Source organism: Phacochoerus africanus, chromosome 2 (genome assembly GCF_016906955.1).
Source record: "Phacochoerus africanus isolate WHEZ1 chromosome 2, ROS_Pafr_v1, whole genome shotgun sequence".
NCBI lineage: Eukaryota > Metazoa > Chordata > Mammalia > Artiodactyla > Suidae > Phacochoerus > Phacochoerus africanus.
The window spans coordinates 139,136,439-139,154,520 of NC_062545.1; the positions used below are offsets into that span (position 1 = coordinate 139,136,439).

Below are 18,082 nucleotides of genomic sequence, written 5' to 3' on the forward strand. Positions count from 1 at the left end.
CAATAAGTGGTGCTGGGAAAACTGGACAGCCACATGTAAAAGAATGAAATTAGAACACTTCCTAGCACCATACACAAATATAAATTCAAAATGGATTAAAGACCTAAATATAAGACCAGACACTATAACTCTTAGAGGAAAACATAGGCCAAACACTCTCTGACATAAACCACAACAATATCTTCTCAATCCACCTCCTAGAGAAATGACAGTAAGAACAAAAATAAATAAATGGGACTTAATTAAACTTAAAAGTTTCTGCACAGCAAAGGAAACCCTAAACAAAACAAAAAGACGACCCACAGAATGGGAGAAAATCTTTGCAAATGATGTGACTGACAAGGGATTAATCTCCAAAATTTATTAATACCTTCTGTAGCTCAATACCAAAAAAATAAACAACCCCATCAAAAAATGGGCAGAAGATCTAAACAGACGATTCTACTAAGACTTACAGATGACCAAAAAATACATGAAAAGATGTCCAACATCACTCATTACTAGAGTAAAACCACTATGAGGTACCACCTTACACCAGCAAATCAAAACCACTATGAGGTACCACCTTACCCCAGCCAGAATGGCCATCATCAAAAAGTCTACAAACAATTAAGTGCTGGAGAGGGTGTGGAGAAAAGGGAACCCTATTACACTGTTGGTGGGAATGTAAATTGGTGCAACCACTGTGGAAAACAGGATGGAGATTCCTCAGAAAACTAAATATAGAACTCCCATTTGATCCAGCAATCCCACTCCTGGGCATCTATCCAGAGAAAACCATGACTTGCAAAGACACGTGTATTCCAATGTTCATAGCCAAGACATGGAAACAACATATATGTCCATTGACAGAGCAGTGGATCAAGAAGATGTGGTACATACAAAATGGAATGTTACTCAGTCATCAAAAAGAAAAAATAACAGCATTTGCAGCAACAGGGATGGACCTGGAAGTTATCATGCTAAGTGAAGTCCGTCAGATAGTCAGACATCACCATGAAATACTGTCACTTACATGTGGAATCTAAAAAAAGGACACAATGAACTTTGCAGAACAGATACTAGCCCACAGACTTTGAAAAACTCATGGCTTCCAAATGAGACAGGTTGGGAGGCTGGGGGATGCTCTGGGGGTTTGGGGTGGAAATTCCATAAAATTTGGTTGTGATGACTGTTGTACAACGATAAATGTAATAAAATTCATTTAGTAATAAAAAATGTTTTAGCAAAAATTAAAAACTACAAAAAACAGTTCTTGTAGGGAGTTCCCTTCGTGGCACAGCAGATATGAATCTGACTAGAATCCATGAGGATGCAGGTTTGATCCCTGGCCTCACTCAGTGGGTTGAGGATCCGGTGTTGCCATGAGCTGTGGTGTAGGTTGCAGATGCAGTTCAGATCCCACAGTTGCTGTGGCTGTGGTATAGGCTGGCAGCTGCAGCTCCAATTCCACCCCTAGCCTGGGAACTTCCATATGCCATGAGTGTGACCCTAAAAAGCAAAAACAAAATGAAACAATACAGTTCTTATAGTGCACATCTACTGTTGATAAACTTCCTCGGTTTTTATTTATCTGGGAAAGCCTTTATTCCTCTTTTAGATCTGAGTGACAATATTGCTGGATAAAATATTCTTGGGTGACAGTTTTTATCTTTCAGTATCTTAAGAATATCAGTACTCTTCCTTCTGGCAGGTAGAGTTTCTACTGAGAAATCTGCTGATAGTTTAGCGGAAGTTCCTTTACAGGTTACAATTTTTTTTTCTGTGACTGCCTTTAAAATTCTTTGTTACTTAGTTTTGACAATTTTAATATAATGTGTCTTGAAGAAGATCTTTTTTTGCACTGAGGTAATTAGATGTTTTTAGCTTTGTGGACTTGTACATCCAGTTCCTTCTGCACGTTTGAGAAATTCTCAGCTATGATTTCTTTAAATAATCTCTCTGCAACCTTCTCCCTCTCTTCTCTTCGCAGATACCCATTACCCTAATGTTGTTCTTCTTCTTCCTAGTTAGTTGGATAGCTCTTGTAGAATTTCCTCAATTTTTATGTCTTATTTTTCTTTCCTCCTCTACTAGCATCATTTCTAGATTTCTATTTTCTAGCTGAATAATTCTCTCTTCCATATGGCCTGATCTATTTCAAGTGCTTTTTAATGAATTCTTGATCTTGTTTATTGAGTTCTTCAGTTGTGGAATTTCTCTTGGATTCCTTTTTAGAGTTTTGATCTCTTCAGTAAAGTATTCTTGCTGTTCACTAACTTTATTCCTGAGCTCACTGAACTGTCTTTCTGAGTTTTCTTATAACTCAATGAGCTACTTCATGATATCTATTTTGAATTCTCTGTCAATAACACTAAATTTCTTGACTTTAAATTTGGTTTCTAGAGAACTATCATTTCCCTTTTGTGTTCTGGTGTCACCTTGGTTCTTCATGGTACTTGATGAGTTGATTCTATGGCAGTGCATTTGAAGTAGAAAATACCCTTCTGAGTCTAACTATTGAAGTTTAGAAATTAGAGGTCTTTCTTTGTTTTCCAGTAGGTGGCAGTATAGCACAATTCTATGAATTATGCCAACCCAAGCTGCATCTGGTTATGTTTGAGAGTTGGCACTTTCTACCTTCCATTACCTCGTTATTGCTTCTTGTGCCTCCAAGGGTCATCAATGCCTCCTTGCTGCCAGTGTCAGTGGCATTGCTGCCCAGAACCCTGGCATGGCAGGATCTTGCCTGGTGTCCAGAATCCGTAGTCATATACTCTGCTGCCACAGGGGAAGGATGAGGATGGGGGGTGCAGGGGTTGCACAGATGTCTGTGCTATGCCTTGTGTTATAAGGTTCATAGGCTCCACCATTGTGGATAGAGGAGTGGGGGGTCAGTGTTGTGAGTGCCTCAATGGCTGGAAGAAGGAGTCTCAGGCCCCACGGCTGCTGAGACCTAGTTACCTATGGCTGCAAGCACCATTTCAGCCAGGAGGCTGGAGTCATGTGCACTTCCTCCCCTACTGCTCTGTGTTTTCTGCAGCTGTGGGCTCAGCTGCCATGGCCACAGAGCTGGGCAGTTCTCTCGGTTCTGTCTCTCACATGTGTTCCATTCCAACCACCTTTAAATGTACAAATGTGTGGAGTTCTCTGGTGTCCTAGTGTGTTGAGCAGAGGCATCTTTGTTGAGTTGGGGATGCCTCACTGGTTATAGACTGAAAGGGAGAGACAAAGGTAGCTTTTCACTCTGCCATGTGCTGATGTCACTCTACTATAACTGATTTTAAGTAGACCTAGATTCTGGATTTGGCATACAGGGAACTCAAAACAGCTCTATAAATATGTTCAAGTCAAACAAAAGTTTTTTAAATTAAGGGAAATATATACTCAATAAATAAATATTCTCAACAGAGAAATGGAAAACACTCCTGACAGAAATTCTAGAGCTGAAAAGTACAATAACTGACAATTTTAAGTAGTTTCAACAACAGTTTGGAGATGGCAGATAAAGTTGAGTATAGATTAACAGAAATTATCTGACCAAAAAAGAGAGAAAAATGTTTGAAGTAAAACGAACAAAATTTCAGAGACCTACAAGACAATAGAAAACACCCCAAATACATATAACTGAAATCCCAGAAAAATAAAAAAGAAAAAAGCACAAAAATTTGCATAAATAATAGGCAAAGATGTCCCAATTTTGGTAGAAAACTTTAAAGATTCAAAAAGTTCAACAAATACCAAAAAAGATAAAAATAAAATCACTCCTAGACAAATCACAGTTCAACTGCAAAAGATCTAAAGAGAAGTCTTGAAAGCATTCCAAAAAAAAAAAAATGGCATGTTTGTACAAGGAACAACAATAAATTGACTGCTGACTTCTTGCCGAAGACTATGAAAACCAAAAGATACTGGAACAACTTATTCAAAGTGCTGAAGGAATCACTAATTATTTTATATCCAGCTAATATCTTGAAAAGATATAACTATTTAATACTTATAAATCAGTAGTGACAGACAGATATAATATATAACAATAGAACTATGTAAATAAAATGATGGTTACATAAAAATACACTACCACAAGGTTTCTGTATTTTACCTTAAGTAATTTAATATTAACTCTAAATTAGCATATGTTTAAGTTTAAGATGCATATGCCATCTCTAGAGCAACAACTTTAAAAAATGCAAAAATATGGAGCTGGAAATCCAAGAAAAAATAAAAAGGAATACTAAAAAATATCTGATTAAAACAAAAGGATACAGGAAGTGAAGAACAGAGGGAAAAAATAAGATACAAAACAAGCTGTAACAAAGAAGACCTAAGTACAACCATATCAATAATTAAATGTAAACAGACTAATATTCCAATCAAAAGACAGATTATTAAATCCAGACTTAAAATCCGATACTCAGTTGTATGCTATCAACAAAATATATGCTTTGAATATAAAAAAATAAACAGACCAAAATTGAAAAGCTAGAAAGAATATATTCCATGCAAACAGTAAGCATAAGAATATGAAGTGGCTATATTAACAACAGACAAAATAGACTTCATAATAAGAGATATTAAGGGAGGCAAATGGGGGGGGACAATTCATAATGTCAAAATGGTCAATACATCAAGGAAATATAGCAACTATAAATTAAGTGTGACTAATAACAAAGCTCCAAAATACACAAAATAAAAACTAACATGGATTGCAACCCTGGGATTAGCAGATGCAAACTGTTATCTATAGAATGTATAAAAAACAAGGTCCTACTGTACAGCACAAGAAACTAAGGAACTGGGAGTTCCCATTGTGGCACAGTGGTTAACAAATCTGACTAGGAACCATGAGGTTGCGGGTTCGATCCTGGCCTCGCTCAGTGGGTTAAGGATCTGGCGTTGCCATGAGCTGTGGTGTAGGTCACAGATGCGGCTCGGATCCCAAGTTGCTGTGGCTCTGGCGTAGGCCAGTTGCTACAGCTCCGATTAGACCCCTGGCCTGGGAACCTCCATATGCCGCAGGAGCAGCCTAAGAAAAGGCAAAAAGAGAAAAAAAACAAAAAGGAACTATATTCAATATTCTGTGATTAAACTGTAATAAAAATATGAAAAAATATTTATATCTCCATATCTAAGTCACTTTGCTGTACAGTAGAAATTATCATAACATTGTAAATCAACCACACATACTTCAATTATTTTAAACTGACTGAACTAAAAGAAGAGATGAATCCACAGTCATAAAGACTTTTACATACTTATCCCAGAAACTCATAGAATTAGACAAAAAAATTATTAAGAATATAGAAGATCTGAATGACACCATCAATTAGCTTAACCTAACTGACATTTCCAAGACATGAAGCTCAATACCTGCAGAATACACCCTCTTTCAAGTCCATATGTAGTGTCTACCAAGATAAACCATATATGGGACCATAAAATAACTCTTGATAGTTTTCAAAATATTAAAATCTAATAATCTATATTATCCTACTGCAATAGAATTAAATTGGAAACCAACAAAAAATAAAACATCTAGAATAGCCCGCAAATATCTAGAAATGTAAAACTCACTTTTAAAGAATCTATAGACAAAATCGATCTTATAGTTACCATAGGTGAAACCATTGAGGGGAGGAAAGAATTAGGAGGGTGGGAATAACATATACACACTACTGTATAAAAGGGATGATTAAGGAGAACCTACTGCAAAGTATAGGAAAATCTATTTGATAGTTTGCAATAAGCCACATGGGAAAAAAGAATGGATATATTTATATGTATGACTGATTCACTTTGGTGTACACTTGAAACTAATACAACATTGTGAGGCAACTATACTCCAATAATTAAAATTTAATTCTTAAATTAAATATTTTAATTTAATTTAAATAATTTAAATTTAAAAAAAGAAAAAAGAACTCATCAAAATCAAAAAGTAAATCTGAAAATATTTTGAACTGAATGATAATGAAAATTGATAAAGTGATAAATTAGACTTCATAAACATTTAAAACTTCTGCTCTTTGAAAAATTATTAAATAAAAATGAAAATGTTTTCAAAATATATATCTCTTTAAGAATGGATAGCTATAACATAAAAGGAATCTCACAGCTCAATAATAAAAAAACAACCCAATAAAAATAGGCAAATATATTTGAACAGACACTTTACCAAAGAAGATCTCTGACCTTCAAAAAAGCACATGAAAACATGATCAATATCCTTAGGAAAATGCAAATTAAAAACAAAATTAGATACTACTTCCCACCTTGTAGAATGACTAAAACTAAAAATACTTACACTACCAAGTATTGGCAAGGATATGGCATGACTGGAACTCTCATACATTGCTGGTAGCAAGGTGTATATAATTATTCCACGGAAATATTTTCATTCTGTCTCTCCAAAAACAAGCTAATCCCGCAATAAGCAGTAAAAAAAATTTTTTTGATTAGCTGTGTATACCTGAGAAATCTATTTATATAATTTTTCTACTCGTTTGATGTTTTTTAAACTAATGCAATTGTTGAGCAAGTAAAAAAAAAATCAGTTCATAGATGAAAACAAGACCTGGTAAACAGCTTCAGAAAACTTTCAACAAATTCATGGAATTCATCAGAAATGAAGAGGAGGCAGAATTCAAGCACCTAGTCTGATCTGCCTCAATTCAACATCTTAATATCCTTCTTCTACTTCAAGGCTCTGGACCTGCCTTGGGAAAAACGAGGCAGCCACAACCAGCCTCTGCTTGACCCTCACAGAACAAAGCCTAAGGTATCGTTTCAGTCAAGAGCAACACTACAACTGGTGAGAACAAGGCTAAGCTCTTTCTGCCCCTTAGCTGTGGTTCTCACACAACAGGTTGGGATCTAGTAACAGTTTTAGTTACTATTAGTAGGATGTCCACAGCACAAGTGATTTTGCTACAGATTAAAGACAAGCCATCTGTTAGAAAGTGACAATGAATGAATCTTCTAAGAAAGAGGAATTGCAAAAAGGTTCTCTTCCATTTCTAGTGTTCTCCAGATCCCCTGGTCTATCTAAAATGAAAGACTGAAGACAGAGCACCCCCAAAAGTGAAACTGTACATCAAAATCAAAGAAAAAATGGCTTTACCATGACCCAGGAAGCTGAAGGACACGGGCGCTTCAGCCTCTATGACTGACCTAGCAGGTAATTAAATACAAGAGTTGTTTGCATGGGAAACTGGTCATCCCACATCACATTGATGGGAAAAAAAAAAAAAAAAAGGTGGGGAAGGGGAAGAAATGCAGATCAACCCCACTCTGGACAGGTGGAACATCTACACAGTATGAATAGAGCTCAAAACCACAATTGTAGCATTTTTAGCCCCAGAGAAAAACACTTAATTCCAACAACAACCTATCCATGGTGGTATAGGTACTTGGAAATTTTATTTTTGCTAAAAATTTATAACTTTTTAAGAATTAAATGTTGGGGCTTGGACTAGTTGGGTCAGAGATGTTGATAGCCTTTCAAAATTAAAGAAACTGGAGTTCCTGTTGTGGTACAGAGGAAACAAATCCAACTAGGAACCATGAGGTTGCGGGTTCGATCCCTGGCCTCGCTCAGTGGGTGAAAGAGCTGGCGTTGCCATGAGCTGTGGTGTGGGTTGCAGATGTGGCTCAGATCTGATGTTGCTGTGGCTGTGGTATAGGCCAGCAGCTGTAGCTCCAATTGGACTCCTAGCCTGGGAACCTCCATATGCCGTGAGTATGGCCCTAAAAAGCAAAGAAAAAAATTGTTTAATTAAAGTAACTGTTAAAGGAAGCAAAGTTAAAGAAGACTGATTCCTTAGAAAAAACGGTACAAGTTCCACACTCCCTGCTGGTCAGAGCCCCTAAAAATAAGTCCCCATGTTTTACCATAACCTTGTTATCGTGGCCGACCTCCCTCCCTCTCTTCTGAGGTAATGTCTATAAATCTTGGCATCCAGTGTGCTTTTGTACCACATGTCAGCTATTAGCAATGGTATTTTTCCTGACAGCTAATTGGTAACATTAAAGAGAAGAAATGAAAAGCATTGTGCTTGCAAAGCTATCTTACCCACTAATGGCAACAAGTATTTTACAGGGGACATGGAACAGCCTGGGAATCAAAGGGACATGCTGAATTGTTACCCTGTTGGCCAGTAAAACAAGAAATGTGGTGAAAACGAAATCCATACCTTGTGTTTATTTACATGACAGCTGAATGAGTGATATCCCAGTGCCAGAAGATTCTCTCCAAATAAATGCTTGTGCTCAGGGAGTCCTCCGAGGCAGGCAGACATCTAGGGGCCTTCCTCAGTCGCCAGAAGTGGCAAGGCTCCCCCCCCCCCCACAGCCGTGTGTCCCTTACCTTTCATTTTGATTGTGTAAAATCCAACAGCTGCTCCATCTCTCCACAGAATTTTAGCCTCCTCCTTCACGGAGTGAGGTAAAAAAAACATGTCATCATCATCCAAATTCCTCTCCAATCTTCCAAAAATAACGACATTCAGAATGAAAAGCACAATCCTTTCCCCAAATGACTGAACCTTTGAAGGAAAAACAGAAAGGAACAGCTAGTGAGACGAGAGAGGAAAATCAGACACAATAAACTCTACACTTGGAATAGATCCACGCAATGGGGGCCAGGTGTGCATTCCACCATCACACAAACCTTCTCACACTCAAGAGCCAAAATGTGGATCATAGCTTCTCACAGAGGTTTTAACACCCCTGACCTTCACACCAACTGGCCTCCAGGAGCAAGGGGCCTCCTGGGTCTCCAGGGCCCCAGATGTGGAATGTGAGGAAACAGAACCATCAGTCACTTGCCAGTGAAACAAGGTTGCCTCCAGGAAGCCACCTCTGCAGAAGCACCAGATGTGTCCAGAAATAAACCCAATCTGCCTCCCTGCCCCCCCATTTTTAGGGCCAGACCTACAGCATATGGAAGTTCCCAGGCTAGGGGTCAAATCTGAGCTGTAGCTGCTGGCCTATGCCACAGCCACAGCAACACAGAATCCAAGCCTCATCTGTGACCTACACCACAGCTCATGGCAACACCAGATCCTTAACCCACTGCACAAGGCCAGGGATTGAACCCACATCCTCATGGATACTTGTCAGATTCGTTTCCGCTGTGCCACAATTGGAATTCCTCCAATCTGCCATTTTTAACAACAGTTCCATAATTCTGACCCTCAGAAGGAAGGCAAATCATGGGAGATTATTATTGGTGTAGCTGTTACACCAAGAGCAACTGATTTTCAGTGACTTATGACAGATTTTGAGTGCACACTGGAGTCCCAATCCCAGAGAATTACTGGGATTCAAGGCCCAGCCTGTCCTAAGGCTACAAGACAGAACTGCCCCTCACCCACTGAAGTATCATGACAGTTGAGGAAAATACACTGCGGTCAAGGTCCGGACCACACAGAGCTTAATCATTAACAGGTTACAACGACTTCCATCTCCTGCCTGTTCAGATTCTCTGCATTTGTAGAGCCTAAATGGCAAAGACATGACATACATAGAGGCCTCCCATTCCTGCTCCCACAGCAGACATGGCTAATCCATCACTGCTCGTGGTGGCTGAGCCTGGATATGGTCTCAGAATCCTCTTAAATGCAGTCCTCCAGACAACCACAAGCAACCACTAAAATGAGGCACTTGAGATGAAACCAATCAGCTAGTGACAAAGTGCTAGTATTGGTTTATTAGATTTTACTCTGATGACACTGCCATGTGACAGCCTAATGGGGTGGATGTTTATTGCCCCATCCCAGGCAGCACCACGAGACCTTGACCTGGGCTGACATTGCCATCCCCAAATACCATTCCGTTCTCACCACCCACTGAACTTGATTTGGCTGCTACTGTTTATAGGAAATTAAAGCTCAAAGAGGGTAAGCAATTACATATATTGATTTCCCTGCCCTGTCCCCAAGAAGAATTAAGATAGTTGAATGAGGCCTCTGAGAAGGCAGGCAGGTTTGAAATACCATGTCAAGACTTCTAAGTCCCAGGTCAGTGTGCCAACTGCAGCCCAGCCAGCAGCTTCCTTCTGTGTTTTCATCCATCAGAGCTTGGGGAAAAGGAAATCTGATACAAATATGAATGCTTGGTTTCATAATTAATACTTTACCCTTAAATATTTTTTATTGTCATTATCAGCAGCAGCACCACCATCACCATCACCATCATTTGTGGGCATGACTTCTCAGCCCAGATTTGCTGTGAGATCTTAAGCAACTCACACCCCTTTCAATCTCAGTGTCCTCCACTGGTCAAGGGAGAAGACGGCCTCAGTGGTCTCTCAAACAGTTGTATGTATTTCAAATGCTCCAACAATAAAAAATAAGCCAGCTTGCAGCACTCTAGCAAATGGCAAAAAAGTGTTTAGTGCCAATAAACTTATTAATTGGCCCTGAATGCAAAATATTTCACTTTCATCTGGAGCCAAATCTTAGATGAGAAAAAGATTTTTAAAAACCACAGCAGCCTAACTCTGAGAAGCCACCCCAATTTTGTATCTCAGACAGTAGCAGCCAAATCAAATTCAGACTTTAAGAATAACTAGCTCATCACAAAACTCGAGGGGTGTGATGTGGGAGGTTATATTTTTCAACTCATAAAACTAAAAAGTTCAGAGGCAAGCCAGAAAAGAAAAACGGATTGCATCTGGCAGAAGGGAAATATCCAATCAAAAGCTGGCAGGAGAAAAAAGGAGAAGAAGAAAATGCACTTAATTTGTCCAGTTTCATTACGGGGGGAGAAAAATGGGTGACATGTGATTCTGACTTAGAAACATTTCTGAAAACACAAAACCAAGATCCAGTTCTAATGCGTCAATTAGGACCACTAATTATGTTAACAGAACACTACAGTTCTTTTGTTTTTTTGGTAATTTGTGAAGAAGAGTTGGCTAAGAAACAGAATGTAATTAAAAGAAAAAAGTCAAGACCCCAAGTTCTATAAATGGAGAGGGTAACTCTCCCCCACACACAGCTGGGGCAGATGGAGGTTTACAACATGGTTCACCAAGTGGAATTAACATCCAAGCTTCTTTCTGTTCACAACACAGGCCACATTTTCAGAAAATGTGAACATTTTCCTCATCTAAACATAAAAGAATTGATACAAGAAGGAAGTGACCACTCTTGCTCTAAAAAAAAAAAAAATTTGTTTAAAGAGTAAATCATACACATATGCGATGTGTTAGCTTACACCTGTGGTGGTAGTCATTTTGCAGTATATCACTGTATTAAACCAACGCATTGTACACCTTAAACTTCCACAACATTAAATGTCAATTCCATATCTCAATAAAGCTGGGAGAGAAACAAACTTGAGAAAGACAACCCATTAACTGGGGGAAAATACTTGCAAATCATATATGCAATAAGGATTTGCATCTAGAACACGAGGCGTTCCTGTTGTGGTTCAGCAGTAACGAACCTAACTAGTACCCATGAGGGCTCGGGTTCAATCCCTGCCCTAGATCAGTGGGTTAAGGATTTGGCATTCCTGTGGGCTGTGGCATAGGTCACAGACAAAGCTTGGATCCTGTTTTGCTCTGACCGTGGCTGTGGTGCAGGCTGGCCTCTACAGCTCCCATTCAACCCCTAGCCTGGGAACTTCCATATACTGCGAGAGTATATGAAAAACTCTTACAACTCAACAGTAAAAAGTCAAATAACCCAATTTAAAAGTGGGCTAATGATTTTAATAGATATCCCTCCCCCCGGAAAGAATATAAAAATGGCCAATAAGCACATGAGAAGATGCTCAACTTTCTTAACCACAAAGATCCCTCACTCTTGCCATCCTAGGTCTCTACTTTATAGCTGCTCTACAAAAGTCATAGTGCTTCAAAAACCTACCAGGTCTGCTATCAGAGAGACTAGAGTTTGTGTCCAATTAAATCACTTACTGTGTGGCTCAGTTTCAACTGCTTCATCTCTAGAACAAATACCTTAAAGATTCTGAAATCAGATAATCCCTGTAAAAAGTCTAGGTAATACTAGTATCTACTAACACAATATCTAACTCACAGTAAGTACCAATAAACATTATTGGAATGCAATAAACAGGACTTCCCCACACACTAGAGAGATGATGTATATTAAAGTTTCAAAATTAAGATGGGAGAGGCCACTCAGGAAGGTAAAAGAGGTTTACCAATAGCCAGGCATCTATTGCATATATCCAGTTACTACTACTTTCCTTGCTGGCAAGGTGTTAAAGATTGAACTGTGCCCCCTCCCCAAAGATGTAAAAGTCCTAATCCTCAGTACCTAGGAACGTGATTTATTTGGAAATAGGGTCTTTGCCAATGATCACATAAAAATGAGGTCATTAGGGTGGGCCCTAATCCAGCATGACTGGTGTCCATATAGAAAAGTGGAATTTGGACACAGGCACAGAGACAAGAGGATGCGAAGACTCAGGAAGACCACCACTGATATGCCAGGGAAGCCAGAGGCCACCAGAAGTTAGGAGAGAGGCCTGGAACAGATTCTCCCTTGCAGCCCTTGGAAGACACCAACCCTGCCAACACCTTGATTTTGGACTTGTAGTCTCTGGAACTGGCAAATAATACATTCCCATTGTTTAAACTACCAAGCATGTGGCACTTCATTACGGCAGTCCTAGAGAACAAACCCACCGGGAAAGACAGCTTTAAATTATTAACATAAGCATGCTGACCTTTAAAACATGTTTTGCAATGGCCACTTAAATTCTCAATGCCTCACCTTCATCAGACCTTCTCTGGCAGGATCAGAGGTTCTTAGGACATCCTCGGTGGTCCACCAAGACCCCTTCATGTAAACAGCCACAACTAAAGAGAAAACCAAGAGAAAATGATGATGTACACACAGCCAGCCAGTCACCAAAGGGGCAGTTTGAGCAGCATGCAGCCACTGTTGAGGTACAAAGGACAGGTGATGTGTGGGAAAAGCAGGTGATATTTCTAGAGCTGAGGTGGCTGAGAGCACTGATCCAGACAGACTGACCACTCTCACCTAAACAGACTTCCCAGGTGTCTGCAGAGATGAGCTCTCATGGACTCCAATGCAGGATGTACCTCAGTGGTGAAGGGCACAGAGGACTACACACCCAGGCTGACAAATTCAGTGGGTGAAAATTAACTTTTTTTGCAAAGTCCAGTTATATGACACAACTTGGAACTCTGCAAATTTAGTCAAACCCACCAGCATTATCTAAACACATCGAATGAACTATCTTCTCATCACCCTTGGTGTTGGTCTTGGCACTGGTTTCTTTTATATGCCTTTCTTTCATTCTTACAATGAAACTGTCATCTGCATTTTTTTGAGGATGCTGACATTCTGAGATGGGAAGGCAACCAGCCAGGAGAGCTGAGGTCATGTTCAGCCCTGGGCCACTGGACTCCAAGTTAAGTGCTCTTTACAAGAGGCTGGAGATGGGTCAGCTGTTAGAAACAGGGCCAATCATGCAGGGATGGTGGGGAGGGGGGGTCTTTAGGTAAGACTTGGGCTGGGACCTGCAGGAGAGGAAGGGCAGAGACATCCCTCCTAACCCCCTCACACCCTGCCCTCATCTAGATAGTCACCTCTAGACAGCCTGTGAGGCCATTGATGCCACCCACTCCGAGTCTGGACATGTGTCCTGCTGCTTAGTAGAGGTGATCCTAGAACACCCCCAACCTCTCCAAGTCCCAGACTCCTTACTGGAGCTGCCCAAATGGATCACCCAAGGTGTTCTGATGAGGATCAGGTGTGGAACACCCAGCACAGGACACAGATGTAGAAAGCACTCAGTATCTACTAATTAACACAACAGCCCCCCTATTCGTGTTACTGTCACCTCCCCACATTGCACCTGCTGCCTCAGGACAGGATCCATGCCCTCCTCTCCATCCCAGGAGGCCGGCTGGTCCAGGCCACCATCATCTGCACAGGTGAGTGTGACAGCACCCCATCTGGTTCCCTGCCCCAGTCTCTCCTGCCAATCCATCCTTCCTGAGCTGCCACTCCAAAGGCAAATCCAGTCATACCCCAGCTTCTTATCTCTCGGCTGGGCCACCCTCCTCTCCTTGTATAAGAACTACATTTTAAACTAACGTGACTTTGGTTGTTTTCTGATACTTTTTTTAAAGACTATTTATTACGGAAGTTTTAGGTTCACAGCCAAGTGGAGAGAAAGGTACAGACATTTCCCATACTCACCCATAATACACACACACAGCCTTGCCTGCGATTAATATCCCTTACCAGAGTGGTACCTTTGTTACAACTGATGGACCAACACTGACATATCATAATCTCCCAAAATGTGTAACTTATGTGCTTTACTCTCCCCCCCCCCCCACTTTTATGGCTGTCCCTGCAGCATATGGAAACAAGCAAGATCATTAACCCACTGCGCTACAGCGGGAACTCCATGATTCACTCTTAGTGCTATACATTTTACGGGTTTGGACAAATGTATCCATCACTATGGCATCACATAGGATGTTTTCACTGCCCTAAAAACTCTTTGCACCTGTTCATCCCACCTCACCACCCCCCATCCCTGGCAACCACTGATCTTTTTGCTGCCTCCACAGTTTTGCCTTCTCCAGAAAGTCATATAGTTGAGTCATACAGTAGGCAGTCTTTTCAGATCAGTTTCTTTCCTTTAGTGAAATGCATTTAAGGTTCTTCCATATATTTTCATGGCCTGGTAGCTCAAAATTCTTTTCAGCCCTGTATTCAGTGTTAAAACATTCCATTGTCTAGATGTACCACAGTTTGGTTCTCCTCTGGTATCTTTTTATACCCCTTTTATTGCCATTTTTATACCTGCTTCTCAAGCCAGGTATCTGAGCCCCAGGGGTTCAGAAGCCACAAGATTAAAAAAGATGCATCTTTCCAGTCAAATCTTTTTAGCTGAAGAGCTAAGGGAAAATGAAAACAGAGTACAAAGCAACAGTCACTTGAACATTTAATATAAGGCTTAAGACTTTAAAACAAATCTTGTGGGGCTATCCAGTTAAGCTACCACCACCTTCTTCCCTATTCTTCTCTGCTCTTTGAGGAGCTTTAATAGAAAACCCTGTGAAGACCAGGCTTGACTTTAGCTTGTTATTAGCACTATCTCTGCACAGCCAGCCCCTCCTCTCCAAAGACCAACAGCATCTAATTCACTGTCAGTTTCACATCATTGGTGAATTTTGTCATCTCCAACATCAGTTCCAAACTGATAGAAAATAGGGCTGACTGAGAAAGAAGGGCCACTTAAATGCTTGACATCTGCCTTCATTTATTTGACGAAATTCATGTTCCAAATGGCACCTACCAGAAATTACAGGAGACTTACAAAGCCAAAAGGATTATTTTCCTGCTTAACAAGGTGAATCAATAAAAGATGTTCAATTTACTAATATGGTGTGTTTACTGTAATACAGATGTTTCATTTACTAAGACAGTCTCGGGAAATGTGTTATGATTTGATGTTTGTGGGGTGCCTTGCAAGTTTCACGGTGCACTGCAGGGCATTAATTAGCCACACAAGTTGTCACAAAATAGATTGAATTTTTTTTTTTTTTTCAGAACTAGTCTTAAGCTGCTGAGTATACATAACAATGAAGGTGAAATCCAATCAAATTTAACAGGCCTAAAATGAATTGCCCTCAGAAACAATTCTCAAAAAATAGCATCAGCTTTCCAAAGGACAGCAGCTTTTGATCGGAAAAGCATGCAAACTAGTCAAGAGGAAACAGGCAGGAGGAATGAGGGCAGAGCCCTTGGAGAGAGGCTGTTTCCAGCTCAGCAAGAACCAGAAGACCGATTCTAGGGGACCAGAGCCAGCTTCGGGGCTTCACTTCTGAGACCCTGGAGCAGTAAGCTCTGAGAGTTAGAAAGTGGAAACTGCACATACATGGTTTTAAAAGAAAAATTCACTCCTAATCAGTGCCCACTGGCTCTCTGCCATCCAGGATCTGGGAGACTGGACACCAGCCCAAGACTGAGCAGTGGTAATGGCAGTCAACAGCGCATTGGAGATTAAAGACCAGCCCCACTGCATGGATTTAATTCCCCTAAGCTTTCGGAGTGACAGGCGACCACAAAGAAGATGCCAGTAGTGAATTTTATTCTATGACACCCTAAGGCTTCCTAAACAAGTTACGACAGAGAGGTCCCTAAGGCTGGCTCCCAGGAGCTTGGCTTCATAAAGGCTCAGCAGGATTAACTGAATTCAACTACCTGGGGCTGAGTCCCCAAATGCATGGTCCTGTCCCAGGTCCCCAGAGGCTAATGACTAAGTCTCCATCCTTGCCACTGGGAGTTAGTGGCCTGTAAAGAAGAGAGCTAAATAAACTGCTACAACACAGGGCAAGATGTAATAGGTATTGGAATCAAGCTGGGAGCCAAAGTGTCCAGAGGACCCGGAGGAGAGGCCAGTTCTTCTGAGGAGACTGGGAAAGCATGCCAAGTTAGCCAGCTCAGATTCTGGATGGCTGAATAAGCATTCAACAGGCAGAGGTGACAGATGAGGACTGCAGGCAGGTAACCCATGAGCAGGGGCACAGAGCCTTACAAGGCCAAGGCCACACCAGTGCACCCCAAGCAGTGGGGGTAACTGGGCAAGGCTTAAACAAGGGAAAGACGAGCTGCAAACAACAATTACAGCAAGGCTACAGAATACAAAGCAATTATACAAAAGCCCATCACTTTCCTATATGCCAACAATAAGCAACTAGAATTTGAAATTAAAAACATAATACCAGGAGTTCCCATTATGGTTCAGCTGGTTAAGGACCTGACATTGTCTCTGTGAGGATGTGGGTTGGATCCCTGGCCTTGCTCAGTGAGTTAAGAATCCAGCATTGGTGCAAGCTGTGGCATAGGTTGTACGGTGCAGCTCAGATCCAGTGTTGCCATGACGTAGATTGCAGCTGCAGTTCTGATTTGATCCCTAGCCTGGGAACTTCCCTATGCTGCAAGTGTAACCCTAAAAAATAAAAAAAATAAAAAACACAATACCAAAAATTAAATACTTAGGCTTAGACAGAATAAAGTATTTAGATTTATACAATGTAACAAAAATGTGTAAGAGCTATAGGAGGGAAATTACAAAACTCTAATGAACAAAATCAAAGAACTAGCAAAACAAAGAGATACTCTCTGTTCTCAGATAAGAAGCCTCAACACTGTCAAGATACCAGTTCCTCCCAGCACGATCTATAAATTCAATGCAATGCCAACCAAAATCCCAACAAGATACTTCGTGGATTTCATCAAACTGACTCTAAAGTTTACAGAGAGAAGCAAAAGACAATGATAAAAGAAAACTATTTGGAAGACTGACACCACCCAATTTCAAGACTTACTCTAAAGCTACAGTAACCCAACAGCATGGTATCAGTGAAAGAACAGGCATATCAGTGGAACAGAATGGAGAGTCCAGAAATAGACCCATGTAAATGCAGTCAACTTATATCAGTCAACTTCGACAGGGGAGCAAAGGCAAAACAATGGAACAGAGACAGCCTTTTCAACAAGTAATGCTGGAATCCACACACATAAAAATGAACCTCTACCCAGATCCTCCACTCTTCACAGACATCATTTCAACAAACATAAACCAGTGCCAACACACAGGAAGACGACAGAAAGCAGTTTAGATACAGCCCTCTGGACCTGGTGTAGGGAGAAGATAGAACGCAGACTCAAGTCAGTTCAGATTCCTGCTTCTCTAGTTACCAGCTGCGTGACCTTCACTCCCCTGATCCAGCCTTGAGTCTCCCACCTGTCATATGGAGCCCACGAGATCCTCTCACCTGGCCACAATGCAGTTTTGGTGAAACAACTCACTTCACCAAACTGCTTTGCCCAAAGTATCTGAAGCTTTTCAATGGTTTCCCAAAACTTCCTCTACCTGCTTCAAGGGTTGCTCTGGGATCCTAAGGAAATATGAAAAGCCCTTTTGTTGTTTGCTGGCTTTTGTCAGCGGAAACAATGGAAGCTGCTTGCTAACATAACACTCCGCCTCTGTCTGGGAGCTCCCTCTCCGAACTTTCTGCTCTGGTTTGCATGGAAATGCCTGTCTTTCTTTCTCAGCTTGATCACTGCCATTCTGC

General features: G+C 40.8%; 1 protein-coding gene across 3 annotated transcripts in view; it reads right to left on the bottom strand.

The window, feature by feature from the left end:
• LOC125119600 (protein FAM169B-like) overlaps window positions 1-18,082 on the bottom strand; it is a 96,587-nt gene that overhangs the window by 35,476 nt on the left and 43,029 nt on the right. For all 3 annotated transcript variants that reach the window (XM_047766797.1, XM_047766798.1, XM_047766799.1), the window contains 2 exons: window positions 12,729-12,814; window positions 8,345-8,522 (listed from right to left, as the gene is read on the bottom strand). In XM_047766797.1, the coding sequence (XP_047622753.1) occupies window positions 8,345-8,522; window positions 12,729-12,814 (264 nt within the window). The remainder of the gene's footprint in view (window positions 1-8,344; window positions 8,523-12,728; window positions 12,815-18,082) is intronic.